We start from the raw sequence: 16,167 nt of genomic DNA, 5'->3' as shown, positions 1-16,167 counted from the left end.
GAATGTAATTTTACTCAAATCAATTGTCAATTTGTCTTTACATTGCCTTGAACTAATCTGATCACAACACAAAGGTGATCATATATAGGTCTGAAGCAGGCATTCACGGTCTGTGTGTATGGAAATTACTGGACAATGGAGGAGCTTCCTAGTGTGTGTGCACGCATGTCCTATAGGCCAGCCTGTTGGGTGTCAGTGTGTCAGTGTGTCCTATAGGCCAGCCTGTTGGGTGTCAGTGTGTCAGTGTGTCCTATAGGCCAGCCTGTTGGGTGTCAGTGTGTCAGTGTGTCCTATAAGCCAGCCTGTTGGGTGTCAGTGTGTCAGTATGTAATTTGCCTGCAGAATGTTTGAAATGGGAACCAGTTGGGTGAAGACACCTGTACACCAAGGTATCTATAAAATAACTTTATTGAAAACATTTCCTTCATTGTCCCTAAGAGGGAGAAACCTACACCACCAACATTGTCTATCCATAGACATCAAATCATACACAATAATACAGCTGTGATCTTCACATCAAAGCCTAGTTCACCCTGAGGAGGTGGTGGTGGTTTTGCTTTCTCTAACAGGATAAGTTCCTAAGCAAACTGACTTCATGTAACAGCACAGTCTTTGCTCATTTTCCTCACATTGTAAATATCGTGAGCCATACGGATACCTACTTAACTGAATATTCACAAGTCAAGATATCCAGACAGAGTGCACAATTCAAACTATTTACATGTACAACATGTAGAAAAGGGACCTGAGTGATCATGGAGTACAAGCTTACATAGGCTATGGCTAAAAACAAACAGGAAACATATTTTTAAAATACATTTGCTTTGTTTTCTGGTTGACTTTTGACAAACAATTAATTAAGGCATTATGTATTATTCTCATCTATTATGGCAATGATACAAATAAAATGTTAAATATAAAACCAAAATACCATTCAAAACGTCAGCTTAAGATATATGCAGTAACTTCAAAAACAATGAATCTAGAATATCAGATCGACATGTGGAATTGCATGCCGCCAGCTATCATTCAGGAGGACAACATGGCTGATGACCAAAGACAAATGCTTAGCTCTGCAAAATGACCCAACTTCAGCTCTTTCATAGGTTGTCCTTCATCCCTGTCATTCCCCATTAGAATAGCACAATATGAGAGAGAGAGAGAGAGAGAGAGAGAGAGAGAGAGAGAGAGAGAGAGAGAGAGAGAGAGAGAGAGAGAGAGAGAGAGAGAGAGAGAGTGGAGGAGGACATGACAGCGGGACCTGAGACAATTGCCACAGCTCTTTCTACAGTCTCTGGTTTCCCAATGCTGAGCCTTTCAACTGATCAACTACTGTTGAGGCTTGACTGACTGACTGAATACTGGACTAACTGACTGGCTGGCTGACTACTGTACTGACTGACTGGCTGGCTGACTACTGTACTAACTGACTGGCTGGCTGACTACTGTACTAACTGACTGGCTGGCTGACTACTGTACTAACTGACTGGCTGGCTGACTACTGTACTGTGCACACACACAGCTTTTGTTTGCACAAGAGATTGGCAAGATTGGGCACGTGTCTGCTCTAAAAGCGTTCAACCAGCAGAGGGGGCTGTTGTAATGCCATTCAGCAGAAGGAGAGGAGAGGCAGCCAGTGAGAGCCCAGATTTGATCAGATGACAACAGTGCACCTGCCAGAACACTTGCAATGTAGTGTGACACACATTCATTAAGGGCTCCCTGAATGGAAGCAGTGACGAGACCAAGTAGCATGCACCAGTGTGTCTCTGTGAGTAATTCTTTCATATCTGCGTGATTGTGTGTAATTCAAGGCATGGATCAAATGCTGTTGTCAGATGGTAAATGCTTTTGAAGGGGTTGTGTTAGTGGTTTGTGTGTTTAAGTGTTTAGGAGTGTGTATTCAGTGTACTAACTAAAGAAGAGTTTTAACAGAGTAGCGCTCATTCCTCCTTGGTGTTTTCTGTCCCGGCTCGTATTCAGAATAGCTGGGAGGGGTGTCCGAATACATTCCTCCTCCTCCTCCCCCTCCCCTGTGACCTCTGCCCCCTCCTCTCCTGACGTTTTCGTCCTCATCTGAACTGAACGACCCTCTGCGGGAGCGGGAGTAGTTGCTGGGAGGCGGGGCGCGACGCTGCTCCTCGAACAGGTCGTCTCTGGAGCGGGATCGAGGGACCCTGTCGCTGAGGTCGTCACGTGAACCCATTCGACCCCGCACCACGCGGCTCTCCCCGTCCAGAAAGTCTTCGCTGTAGCTCCTTGGCATGCCACGGCTCCTTGACGGCGACAGATAACGGCGCCCGCCGGGTTCGCTGCGGTCGTCACGGTGATTAGTGAAGCGACTCTCGCTGCGGCTGCTCTCGCTGGAGCTGGGAGGGCGTGTTTTAGGAGCAAGTGGCGGCTGGCCCCCTCTCTGACCCCCTCGTCCAGGCTGCTTTATGATGGGAGGCATCTGGATGACCCCCCGGTGCTCCATGGGCCCGTCGTCCAGGCCAGAGAGCATGCTGGGAGGACCCGCTGAGTAGGGGACGTGCTGGGGCATCATGTGCTGGGGGGGAGGGGGCATCATCTGGAGCTGCTGGTGGTGGGGCTGGGGCTGCATCATGGGGCTGGTCCCATCCATGCCCCTCACCTGGTTCTCCAGGTATTCTAGCATCTGGTTGTTTCCAGGGTGTTGGTTGCCATAGACGCTGGCAGCATGGACACTGGGGGGCATGTTGTAGCCAGACGTGGGAAGGGGGAGGGGCATGGGGGCCATGGCGATGCTCTTCCCTGATTGGGAGCCTGATGGGATAGAACAAACCATGATAAGTGACAAATATGGATTTGTTCAAGACATTTAGAAGATAAGAAGCATAGCTCTGCTGTGTGTGTGTGTGTGAGAGACTCCCTGTGTGTGAGTGTGTGTGTGAGAGTGTGTGTGTGTGAGAGAGACTCCCTGTGTGTGAGTGTGTGTGTGTGTGTGTGTGAGAGAGACTCCCTGTGTGTGTGTGTGTGTGTGTGTGAGAGAGAGAGACTCCCTGTGTGTGAGTGTGTGTGTGAGAGAGACTCCGAGTGTGTGTGTGTGTGTGTGTGTGTGTGTGAGAGAGACTCCCTGTGTGTGTGTGTGTGTGTGTGAGAGAGAGACTCCCTGTGTGTGAGTGTGTGTGTGTGAGAGAGACTCCCTGTGTGTGAGTGTGTGTGTGTGTGTGTGTGTGTGTGAGAGACTCCCTGTGTGTGTGTGTGTGTGTGTGTGTGTGTGTGAGAGAGAGACTCCCTGTGTGTGTGTGTGTGTGTGTGTGTGAGAGAGACTCCCTGTGTGTGAGTGTAGGTGTGTGTGTGTGTGTGTGTGAGAGAGACTCCCTGTGTGTGTGTGTGTGTGTGTGTGTGTGTGAGAGAGACTCCCTGTGTGTGTGTGTGTGTGTGAGAGAGAGCGACTCCCTGTGTGTGTGTGTGTGTGTGTGTGAGAGAGACTCCCTGTGTGTGTGTGTGTGTGTGTGAGAGAGAGAGACTCCCTGTTTGTGTGTGTGTGTGTGTGTGTGAGAGAGACTCCCTGTGTGTGTGTGTGTGTGTGTGTGTGTGTGTGTGTGTGTGTGTGTGTGTGTGTGAGAGAGAGAGACTCCCTGTGTGTGTGTGTGTGTGTGTGTGTGTGTGTGTGTGAGAGAGAGAGACTCCCTGTGTGCGAGTGTGTGTGTGTGAGAGAGACTCCCTGTGTGTGTGTGTGTGTGTGTGTGTGAGTGAGAGAGACTCCCTGTTTGTGTGTGTGTGTGTGTGTGTGTGTGTGTGTGAGAGAGACTCCCTGTGTGTGTGTGTGTGTGTGTGTGTGTGTGTGTGTGTGTGTGTGTGTGTGAGAGAGAGAGACTCCCTGTGTGTGTGTGTGTGTGTGTGTGTGTGTGTGAGAGAGAGACTCCCTGTGTGCGAGTGTGTGTGTGAGAGAGAGACTCCCTGTGTGCGAGTGTGAGAGAGAGACTCCCTGTGTGTGTGTGTGTGTGTGTGTGTGAGAGAGAGACTCCCTGTGTGTGTGTGTGTGTGTGTGTGTGTGTGTGTGTGTGTGTGTGTGTGTGTGTGTGTGTGTGAGAGAGAGAGAGAGACTCCCTGTGTGTGAGAGAGACTCCCTGTGTGTGTGTGTGTGTGTGTGTGAGAGAGAGAGACTCCCTGTGTGTGAGTGTGTGTGTGTGAGAGAGACTCCCTGTGTGTGAGTGTGTGTGTGTGAGAGAGACTCCCTGTGTGTGTGTGTGTGTGTGTGTGTGTGTGTGTGTGTGTGTGAGAGAGAGACTCCCTGTGTGCGAGTGTGTGTGTGAGAGAGAGACTCCCTGTGTGCGAGTGTGAGAGAGAGACTCCCTGTGTGTGTGTGTGTGTGTGTGTGTGTGTGTGTGTGTGTGAGAGAGACTCCCTGTGTGTGAGTGTGTGTGTGTGTGAGAGAGAGAGACTCCCTGTGTGTGTGTGTGTGTGAGAGAGACTCCCTGTGTGTGTGTGTGTGTGTGTGTGTGTGAGAGAGAGAGACTCCCTGTGTGTGAGTGTGTGTGAGAGAGACTCCCTGTGTGTGAGTGTGTGTGTGTGTGTGTGTGTGTGTGTGAGAGAGAGAGAGACTCCCGGTGAGTGTGTGTGTGAGAGAGACTCCCTGTGTGTGAGTGTGTGTGTGTGTGTGTGTGAGAGAGAGAGACTCCCGGTGAGTGTGTGTGTGAGAGAGACTCCCTGTGTGTGTGTGTGTGTGTGGTGTACTAACCTGTATACAGCAGAGGGTTCATCTGTGAGGAGCCGTGGCTCATGGGGCCGTAGATAGGCTGACCTCCCATCCATGGACTCATGGCCCTCTGGGCATCCTTCATCATCCTGTGCTGCATCACCGCTGGAGAGAGACACACACAGAGGAAGAGATGAGAGGTGAGATGGTGTCAGAGAGAGAGAGAGGACAAAGAGAAGAGTGAAGAGAGAGAGAGAGAGGACAAAGAGAAGAGTGAAGAGAGAGAGAGAGAGAGAGAGAGAGGACAAAGAGAAGAGTGAAGCGAGAGAGAGCGTGAAGACACTGTGAAGAGAGAGCGTGAAGAGAGACCGAGGCACTGCCCTACCTTTCTCAGGACAGCAGCAGGTCTGTGGGCAGCAGGGGCAACGGACGTAGCAGCAGCACCTCTGAGGACAACACTGGCAGCAGCAGATACAGAACAGTAAGATGAGGAGAAGAGCTCCAATCACCATGAACAGCACCGTCAGCCAGTCTGGACACAGCCACAACACAGGACATCAATACAGCAAATGATACTGAACAGTCTGGACACAGCCACAACACATCACTACATCAAATGATACTTAACAAGTCAGGAAAAAGACATGCACTTATACCCACGTCTCTTAATTCAGATTATATGGACAGGAGGGTCCTGATCCCAGTACAGCACTCCCACTCTGAGATGCTTTATGAATACGGCCCAGGTTGTGGTCATAGCTGTGGTTGTGGTCAACTTACTGTAGACGGTGAGTTTGATCACGCCATCCAAGCCGCCGCTGGTGTCTCCTGCAGCGGTGACTGAACAGTAGTAAACCCCGTTATCCCACCACATGATCTCATTGATCACCAGGTCAGCCTCTGTGGAGAAGACAACATTGATACGCTGTTTTTGGACGCTGTTTCTCATTCCATTCCTCTGGGAACCGCCAGTCATTTCACATTTTTGTTCTATTCCACCACTATCTTGATTAGTTGATGTTGTGCAACGGCTGGGGGGAGGCATTTGATGTTGCGGCTGGATTAAGTTTGCAAAATTCCAGTAACGTTCCTAAAATTCCCAGGTTTTCCAGAAATCCCCGGGTTGAAGGATTTCCGGAATCAGAAGGGATTAAGCGGGGAATCTGGAATCCTCCAACCAGGATTTCTATCAAACTGGGGAATTTAGGGAAAGTTACTGGAATTTTGCAACCCAAGGCTGTCTAGACTCACGGTTCTGGACGGAGATCTTGCGTTCCCGGTACTCTGGGCCCAGTATGGCCACGTTGGTGCCGCTCTTCTGGACGACGGTTCTCACGGTGCGCTGGCGGTCTGGGCAGTCATTGGCCGGGTCCTGACCCAGCTGCAGAGCATTCTGGTACGCTATAGAAGAGGGAGATACGTTTCATACAGAAGTGTGTGTCTGTGTGTGACTGAGTGTTACTGTACATCACCAGTAATTTGTGTCCTGCTCTTTAGTAGAGTGAGACAGGAAGTTTGGGCCTCACTACAAACCTGAATAAAACACTACAGCAAACTCATCTACCCAACCACTAACAACCTTAGTTTGACAGTGTGTATAGGCAAATTCTGTAGCCCAACAAGTTAACCTGTAGCCCAACAAGTTAACTTGTTGGGCTACAGGTTAACCTCCAAACCCAGCTCCAGGCCAGTTCCCTTCACTTCCATAACTAACCTTGGGAGAAATACTCCAGGACAGGGTCCATAACTAACCTGGGGAGTAATACTCCAGGACAGGATCCATAACTAACCTGCCTCTCTAACCTGGTGGTCCCTGCACGCACCACACACCTGAAGTTCCAGGTCTCAGGCAGCCTCTGGAACTGCCGTTCTGCTGCCAACAAGGCTGACTTCATCCCAGCCTATGCTACCCTCCAGTCCCTCGACTTCCTGGCGCTGACGGAAACATGGATTACCACTGAAAACACTGCTACTCCTACTGCTCTCTCCTCGTCTGACCATGTGTTCTCGCATACCCCGAGAGCATCTGGTCAGAGGGGTGGTGGCACAGGAATCCTCATCTCTCCCAAGTGGACATTCTCAATTTTTCCCCTAACCCATCTGTCTATCTCCTCATTTGAATTCCATGCTGTCACAGTCACTAGCCCATTTAAGCTTAATATCCTTGTCATCTATCGCCCTCCAGGTTCCCTTGGAGAGTTCATCAATGAGCTTGACGCCTTGATAAGTTCCTTTCCTGAGGATGGCTCACCCCTCACAGTTTTGGGGGATTTCAACCTCCCTACGTCTACATTTGACTCATTTCTCTTTGCCTCCTTCTTTCCACTCCTCTCCACTTTTGACCTCACCCTCTCACCGTCCCCCCCTACTCACAAGGCAGGCAATACGCTTGACCTCATCTTTACTAGATGCTGCTCTTCTACTAATCTCACTGCAACTCCCCTCCATGTCTCCGACCACTACTTTGTATCCTTTTCTCTCTCGCTCTCCTCCAACACTACTCACTATGCCCCTACACAGATGGTAATGCGCCGCCGCAACCTTCGCTCTCTCTCTCCCACTACTCTCTCCTCTTCCATCCTATCATCTCTTCCCTCTGCTCAATCCTTCTCCCTCCAATCTCCTGATTCTGCCTCCTCAACCCTCCTCTCCTCCCTTTCTGCATCCTTTGACTCTCTGTGTCCCCTATCCTCCCGGCCGGCTCGGTCCTCCCCTCCAGCTCCGTGGCTTGATGACTCATTGCGAGCTCACAGAACAGAGCTCCGGGCAGCTGAGCGGAAATGGAAGAAAACTAGACTCCCTGCGGACCTGGCATCTTTTCACTCCCTCCTCTCTACATTTTCTTCATCTGTTTCTGCTGCTAAGGCCACTTTCTACCACTCTAAATTCCAAGCATCTGCCTCTAACCCTAGGAAGCTCTTTGCCACATTCTCCTCCCTGCTGAATCCTCCTCCCCCCCCCCCCCCCCTCCCTCCCTCTCTGTGGATGACTTCGTCAACCACTTTGAAAAGAAGGTTGACGACATCCGATCCTCGTTTGTTAAGTCTAATGACACTGCTGGTCCTGCTCACACTGCCCTACCCTATGCTTTGACTTCTTTCTCCCCTCTCTCTCCAGATAAAATCTCGCGACTTGTGACTGCAGGCCGCCCAACAACCTGCCCGCTTGACCCCATCCCCTCCTCTCTTCTCCAGACCATCTCCGGTGACCTTCTCCCCTACCTCACCTCGCTGATCAACTCATCCTTGACCGCTGGCTATGTCCCTTCCGTCTTCAAGAGAGCGAGAGTTGCACCCCTTCTCAAAAAACCAACACTCGATCCCTCTGATGTCAACAACTACAGACCAGTATCCCTTCTTTCTTTTCTTTCCAAAACTATTGAGCGTGCTGTCTTTAGCCAACTCTCTTGCTATCTCTCTCAGAATGACCTTCTTGATCCAAACCAGTCAGGTTTCAGGACTGGTCATTCAACTGAGACTGCTCTTCTCTGTGTCACGGAGGCTCTCCGCACTGCTAAAGCTAACTCTCTCTCCTCTGCTCTTGTCCTTCTAGACCTGTCTGCTGCCTTTGATACTGTGAACCATCAGATCCTCCTCTCCACCCTCTCCGAGCTGGGCATCTCCGGCGCGGCTCACTCTTGGATTGCGTCCTACCTGACCGGTCGCTCCTACCAAGTGGCGTGGCGAGAAGCTGTCTACGCACCACGTGCTCTCACCACTGGTGTCCCCCAGGGCTCAGTTCTAGGCCCTCTCCTATTCTCGCTATACACCAAGTCACTTGGCTCTGTCATATCCTCACATGGCCTCTCCTATCATTGCTACGCCGACGATACACAACTAATCTTCTCCTTTCCCCCTTCTGATAACCAGGTGGCGAATCGCATCTCTGCATGTCTGGCAGACATATCAGTATGGATGACGGATCACCACCTCAAGCTGAACCTTGGCAAGACGGAGCTGCTCTTCCTCCCGGGGATGGACTGCCCGTTCCATGATCTCGCCATCACGGTTGACAACTCTGTTGTGTCCTCCTCCCAGAGTGCGAAGAGCCTTGGCGTGACCCTGGACAACACCCTGTCGTTCTCCGCTAACATCAAGGCGGTGACCCGATCCTGCAGGTTCATGCTCTACAACATTCGGAGAGTACGACCCTGCCTTACACAGGAAGCGGCACAGGTCCTAATCCAGGCACTTGTCATCTCCCGTCTGGATTACTGCAACTCGCTGTTGGCTGGGCTCCCTGCCTGTGCCAATAAACCCCTACAACTCATCCAGAATGCCGCAGCCCGTCTGGTGTTCAACCTTCCCAAGTTCTCTCACGTCACCCCGCTCCTCCGCACACTCCACTGGCTTCCAGTTGAAGCTCGCATCTGTTACAAGACCATGGTGCTTGCCTATGGAGCTGTGAGGGGAACGGCACCTCCGTACCTTCAGGCTCTGATCAGTCCCTACACCCAAACGAGGGCATTGCGTTCATCCACCTCTGGCCTGCTGGCTCCCCTTCCTCTGCGGAAGCATAGTTCCCGCTCAGCCCAGTCAAAACTGTTCGCTGCTCTGGCACCCCAATGGTGGAACAAGCTCCCTCACGACGCCAGGACAGCGGAGTCACTCACCACCTTCCGGAGACATTTGAAACCCCACCTCTTTAAGGAATACCTGGGATAGGATAAAGTAATCCTTCTACCCCCCACCCCCCCCCTAAATAAAAAAAGTATATATATATATATTGTAAAGTGGTTATCCCACTGGCTATAGGGTGAATGCACCAATTTGTAAGTCGCTCTGGATAAGAGCGTCTGCTAAATGACGTAAATGTAAATGTAACCTTGGGAGAAATACTCCAGGACAGGGTCCATAACTAACCTGGGGAGTAATACTCCAGGACAGGATCCATAACTAACCTTGGGAGTAGTACTCCAGGACAGGGTCCAGAACTAACCTTGGGAGTAGTACTCCAGGACAGGATCCATAACTAACCTTGGGAGTAGTACTCCAGGACAGGATCCATAACTAACCTTGGGACTAGTACTCCAGGACAGGTTCCAGAACTAACCTGGGGAGTAGTACTCCAGGACAGGATCCATAACTAACCTTGGGAGTAGTACTCCAGGACAGGATCCATAACTAACCTTGGGAGTAGTACTCCAGGACAGGTTCCAGAACTAACCTGGGGAGTAGTACTCCAGGACAGGTTCCAGAACTAACCTGGGGAGTAGTACTCCAGGACAGGGTCCATAACTAACCTGGGGAGTAGTACTCCAGGACAGGGTCCAGAACTAACCTGGGGAGTAGTACTCCAGGACAGGGTCCAGAACTAACCTGGGGAGTAGTACTCCAGGACAGGGTCCAGAACTAACCTGGGGAGTAGTACTCCAGGACAGGGTCCAGAACTAACCTGGGGAGTAGTACTCCAGGACAGGGTCCAGAACTAACCTGGGGAGTAGTACTCCAGGACAGGGTCCAGAACTAACCTGGGGAGTAGTACTCCAGGACAGGGTCCAGAACTAACCTGGGGAGTAGTACTCCAGGACAGGGTCCAGAACTAACCTGGGGAGTAGTACTCCAGGACAGGGTCCAGAACTAACCTGGGGAGTAATACTCCAGGACAGGGTCCAGAACTAACCTTGGGAGTAGTACTCCAGGACAGGGTCCAGAACTAACCTTGGGAGTAGTACTCCAGGACAGGGTCCAGAACTAACCTGGGGAGTAGTACTCCAGGACAGGGTCCAGAACTAACCTGGGGAGTAGTACTCCAGGACAGGGTCCAGAACTAACCTGGGGAGTAGTACTCCAGGACAGGGTCCAGAACTAACCTGGGGAGTAGTACTCCAGGACAGGTGCCAGAACTAACCTGGGGAGTAGTACTCCAGGACAGGTTCCAGAACTAACCTGGGGAGTAGTACTCCAGGACAGGGTCCAGAACTAACCTGGGGAGTAGTACTCCAGGACGGGGTCCAGAACTAACCTGGGGAGTAGTACTCCAGGACGGGGTCCAGAACTAACCTGGGGAGTAGTACTCCAGGACAGGGTCCAGAACTAACCTGGGGAGTAGTACTCCAGGACAGGGTCCAGAACTAACCTTGGGAGTAGTACTCCAGGACGGGGTCCTTGCAGAAGGACTTGTATTGCCAGGTGACCAGGACATTCTGCTGGTTAGCGGAGGTTGAGTAGTCACACTTCAGGATGATCGAGGCAAACAGAGCTGTACTCCTCTCTGTCTGGGGAACAGTCACCTGGACACTCTGCACCTCTGGTGGGAGAGAATACATGTCAGTGTGTGTGTGTGTGTGAAAGTGGGAATGTGTGTGTGTGTGTGTGTGTGTACTGATAAAAAATAAAACATTGATAGAGTATTTTGGACACTTTATAATCGATACTGACTCCAAGTAGGCCTATTGATTGTGAATAGTTTTGTGCTAGGTAGTGTTAGCTAGTGCTAGTTGGCTGTACCTGCGCCAAAACTTCATCCTATAGCTTGTTCTCCATTTTATTTTTAAATAGTGAGCCAACTTGTTTCCGGCACTGTTATTTCTATGACTGATCAAAACTCATTCTCACTTGTCTCTCTGCAGGAGACATATAGTGAGCAATATGTTCGAACATCAAATCGCAGTATCAAATCACAATACATATCGTATCGTGAAGTCTCTAGTAATTCCCAGGCCTAATGTGTGTGTGTATGAGAGAGAGTATTATTATCTGTATCATAGCTACTGTTCTTATTGTTGTCATGGTTGTTTTCATAATTGTTGTGTATCACCTCACTTTGGCAACATTGACCTTGTCTTTCATGCCATTAACCCTATCAGTCCCGAGACCACAGCAAAAATCGGCTTTTCATTTATCTGACTTTCCTTTACAGTTGAAGTCGGAAGTTTACATACACTTTAGCCAAATACATTTAAACTCAGTTTCTTAGGTCAGTTAGGATCACCACTTTATTTTAAGAATCTGAAATGTCAGAATAATAGTAGAGAGAATGATTTATTTCAGCTTTTATTTATTTCATGACATTCCCAGTGGGTCAGAGGTTTACACACACTCAATTAGTATTTGGTAGCATTGCCTTTAAATTGTTTAACTTGGGTCAAACGTTTTGGGTAGCCTTCCACAAGCTTCCCACAATAAGTTGGGTGAATTTTGGCCCATTCCTCCTGACAGAGCTGGTGTAACTGAGTCAGGTTTGTAGGCCTCCTTGCTCGCACACGCTTTTTCAGTTCTGCCCACACATTTTCTATAGGATTGAGGTCAGGGCTTTGTGATGGCCACTCCAATACCTTGACTTTGTTGTCCTTAAGCCATTTTGCCACAACTTTGGAAGTATGCTTGGGGTCATTGTCCATTTGGAAGACCCATTTGTGACCAAACTTTAACTTTCTGACTGATGTCTTGAGATGTTGCTTCAATATATATCCACATCATTTTCCTTCCTCATGATGCCATCTATTTTGTGAAGTGTACCAGTCCCTCCTGCAGCAAAGCACCCCCACAGCATGATGCTGCCACCCCCGTGCTTCACGGTTGGGATAGTGTTCATCGGCTTGCAAGCGTCCCCCTTTTTCCTCCAAACATAACGAAGCAGTGGCTTCTTCCTTGCTGAGCGGCCTTTCAGGTTATGTCGATATAGGACTCGTTTTACTGTGGATATAGATACCTTTGTACCCGTTTCCTCCAGCATCTTCACAAGGTCCTTTGCTGTTGTTCTGGGATTGATTCGCACCAAAGTACGTTCATCTCTAGGAGATGAGCGGTATGACGGCTGCGTGGTCCCATGGTGTTTATACTTGCGTACTATTGTTTGTACAGATGAACGTGGTACCTTCAGGCGTTTGGAAATTGCTCCCAAGGATGAACCAGACTTGTGGAGGTCTACCATTTATTTTTTCTGAGGTCTTGGCTGATTTCTTTTTATTTTCTCATGATGTCAAGCAAAAGAGGCACTGAGTTTGAAGGTAGGCCTTGAAATACATCCACAGGTACACCTCCAATTGACTCAAATGATGTCAATTAGCCTATCAAAAGCTTCTAAAGCCATGACATCATTTTCTGGAATTTTCTAGCTGTTTAAAAAGGCACAGTCAACTTTGTGTATGTAAACTTCTGACCCACTGGAATTGTGATACAGTGAATTATAAGTGAAATAATCTGTCTGTAAACAATTGTTGGAAGAATTACTTGTGTCATGCACAAAGTAGATGTCCTAACAGACTTGCCAAATCTATAGTTTGTTAACAAGAAATTTGTGGAGTGGTTGAAAACCAAGTTTTAATGACTCCAACCTAAGTGTTTGTACACTTCCGACTTCAACTGTATCTGCATGTCCAGCCTTTATGTTTAGTCTCACAATGAAGTGTTTCAGCATTTTATTTTCAGGACAACCAGGGCTACACATAGAACACAAAACAATTTGACCTAAACAGTTGCATTTATGAGTTTTATTGACAAATATCAATAGAAAATAAAGGTCAGCCAAAGCAAAAACCTGATGAAATGAATTCATATGAATGCTGTAAATACAAAAATGGTTTGCTCACTGGGATATGAATATTCAACTAGTCAGTGACAAGTGTTTGGAGTTTGTGACAGCAACTATATGAGCTTATTACAGACACTATGTCCTGGGATTTCCTATGATCTATGTAGAAGAACCACTTACCTTCTAAAGACTCTTCTGTAGCTTCTGAGCGTCATAAAGCAAAACATGTCACATGCGTGTTCCTGAGAGTCTCAGCTTTTCATAGATAGCTTTAATAGTTTGTAGCTCAAACCATTCGGGCTGCCCTTGTCTCACAAACACTGCTCTAGCTGTGACTAAAGGGGTTATAAGTCCAAAATGCGCTGGCGTTACAGTGGGACTCATTGGGTTAAAGCATATTGAATTTGAGATAGTGTATGTGTACATGTGTGTGACAGAGCTCTATAGAGAGTATGTGTACATGTGTGTGACAGATCTCTATAGAGAGTATGTGTACATGTGTGTGACAGATCTCTATAGAGAGTATGTGTACGTGTGTGACAGAGCCCTGCTGAAAGTGGTTCAACCAGAAAAACTAGTGACTGAAAGAAAGAAACTGCCAGCCACAGGAAACAGTTTGATGCTACTGGTCACACAGCAATTCAAATAGACCCAACTTCCATTTTGAATGTAAAAATACCTCTATAGCAGGGCTGCCCAACCCTCTTCCTGGAGATCTACCGTCCTGTGGGTTTTCAGTCCAACCCTAATTTAACACACCTGATTCTACTTATTAGCTGCTCAACAAGACCTTAACTAGCTGAATCAGATACGCTAAATTAGGGTTGGACTGAAAACCTACAGGACAGTAGATCTCCAGGAAGAGGGTTGGACTGAAAACCTACAGGACAGTAGATCTCCAGGAAGAGGGTTGGACTGAAAACCTACAGGACAGTAGATCTCCAGGAAGAGGGTTGGGCAGCCCTGCTCTACAGTATTGGTCAGGAGTATTCAACTCTTACCCTACGAAAAGAGTCTCCAACCCTGTTCCTGGAGAGCGACCCTCCTGTATGTTTTCGCTCCAACCCCAGTTGTAACTAACCTGGTTCATCTTATCAACCAGCTAACTATTAGAATCAGGTGTGCTGGATTAGGGTTGGAGCGATAACCTACAGGACGGTATCTCTACAGGGACAGGGTTGGAGAGCCCTGCCCTGTTTTTCTGTTCTACCTGATAATGAATTGCACCCACCTGATGTTCCAGGTCTACATCACTCCCTGATTAGAAGGGAACAATGAAAAAACAGTGGAACTGGCTTTGAGGTCCATAGTTGAGTTGAGGGATATATAGGCAATAGATCACCATTTACAACCTGGTCTCAAAGCATTTTGTATTATTCTGTATGTAAATCCGAGACACTCCATTTAGTATGTTAGGCTAGGGGTTAGGGTTAAGTTTAGGAGTTAGCTTAACGGGTTAAGGGTAGTGTTAGGGGAAGGGTTAGCTAAAAGGGTTAATGTTAGGTGTAGGGTTAGGGTTAGCTAACATGCTAAGTAGATGCAAAGTAGCAAGTAGTTGAAAAGTTCCTAATTAGCTAAAACGCTAATTGGCAGTGATGAATCGTAACCTTTGGGTTGCTAGAGTTTGACCTTTGCGTTATACGCCAACTCATCTACCCCAACCAACCACCCTACTTTCGTTTTTGCCTTAAGTAACACTCAGTCTTATGTAACTATACCAAACATAATATATCACACTAAATGGAGTGTCTTGGTTTACATACAGAATAATACGAAATGTTCTGAGACCAGGTTGCCATTTAGGCTAGTCAGGCTACTCTTGTAACTGTCTAGCTCTATGTCAATGTCCTTGTATGCCCTCCATAATTATAATAATAATAATAATTACAACAATTGAAGTGAAATGTCAGCATAACTAACACCCATTCCATGTCTCCGAGTCCCCCCAGCTAGAGCCAAACCAACAGGTGTTTTGCTCTAAAAGGTGAATTGCAATTTCATGATGAGTAGGGCTAAATCTAGGTAGGGATAAGGATCTGTAACTTGATAGGACTACAGTGCGTGTCATTGGTGAAAACTCATCAGGTATCTGTCCATCATGTGACCGATACCCCGGCTCGTGCCTAACTGGCTAGTCACTGGAACTGTTTTGGTTGTGGATGGATTCATTACAATAGCATCAACTTTTGACTCGACTAAATAAGGAAAATGTAGGAAATGAAATCAACACCATATAGAAGCTGTAATGCAAGAACAGGACGAATTGACAACATTTAACGATTCAAATATGAATTGCTATTTTCATCAACAAAAACTCACCTGCCGGTAGGGAAGAGAGAACGAACGCGGCCAGTATCAACCTCCTCATCGTTGATGATTGATCCATTAAACTAATAAATATTATCTCGTCCAATTAATGATCTACAAAACAAAAGAAAGATCTACATTATCCTCCTAAACAGACTCCTCATTGTTCTGTCTGTCCTCCTTGTGGCTTGACTTAAAGATAGCTCCTTCCTTGTCCGACACCTTTCGGGAATTTGGTTTGATGCCTGTGGAGACAGACAGACCCCACCCCGAAACAGGTGCTGTATGTGACGTAGACAGGTGCTTCCTACCGCAGAATGGGCACAGTTTGAATTAAAATGCCGCTATGAGAATACAGAATGAAAGCAACGGTAAATCGGTAATATGTTAATGATTCGATATTTACATAATTACTTTAATACATCTATTAATATTCTGCTTATTTTATGTGAATTTGGGGTCTTATTTTGTCACATGATATTGTTACGCAATAATTAGCCTACAGTGAAATGTTTTACTTCATTTTGAATACATTCATTCAAAACAGTCATTTTTAATGTTAGATTAATTTAATTTTAAAAGGCAAATTCACTAGCCTACAACAGGTGAAGTGATCCAGGGGACTGTAAGTCTAGTATGAAACCACTGGATGTCACCAGTAGCCTAGGCCCTATGCTTACACAAACGTTGCTGACTTTGTGACGGTTTTAGACCAGGGTGGG

General features: G+C 47.7%; 1 protein-coding gene across 1 annotated transcript; it reads right to left on the bottom strand.

The window, feature by feature from the left end:
- Window positions 1-390: 390 nt before the first annotated feature.
- LOC311109588 (immunoglobulin-like domain-containing receptor 1) lies at window positions 391-15,694 on the bottom strand. Its single transcript, XM_084152518.1, has 7 exons — window positions 15,458-15,694; window positions 10,742-10,912; window positions 5,915-6,064; window positions 5,444-5,563; window positions 5,049-5,195; window positions 4,706-4,828; window positions 391-2,784 (listed from the first exon to the last, which is right to left on the bottom strand). The coding sequence occupies exons 1-7, from the start codon at window positions 15,522-15,524 to the stop codon at window positions 1,916-1,918; spliced, it is 1,647 nt and encodes a 548-aa protein (XP_084008644.1). The 5' UTR covers window positions 15,525-15,694; the 3' UTR covers window positions 391-1,915.
- Between the last annotated feature and the right edge of the window lie 473 nt (window positions 15,695-16,167).

The sequence above is a fragment of the Coregonus lavaretus genome (assembly GCF_964263955.1).
Source record: "Coregonus lavaretus genome assembly, chromosome: 35".
NCBI lineage: Eukaryota > Metazoa > Chordata > Actinopteri > Salmoniformes > Salmonidae > Coregonus > Coregonus lavaretus.
This window is presented reverse-complemented; position numbering and strand designations above follow the sequence as displayed.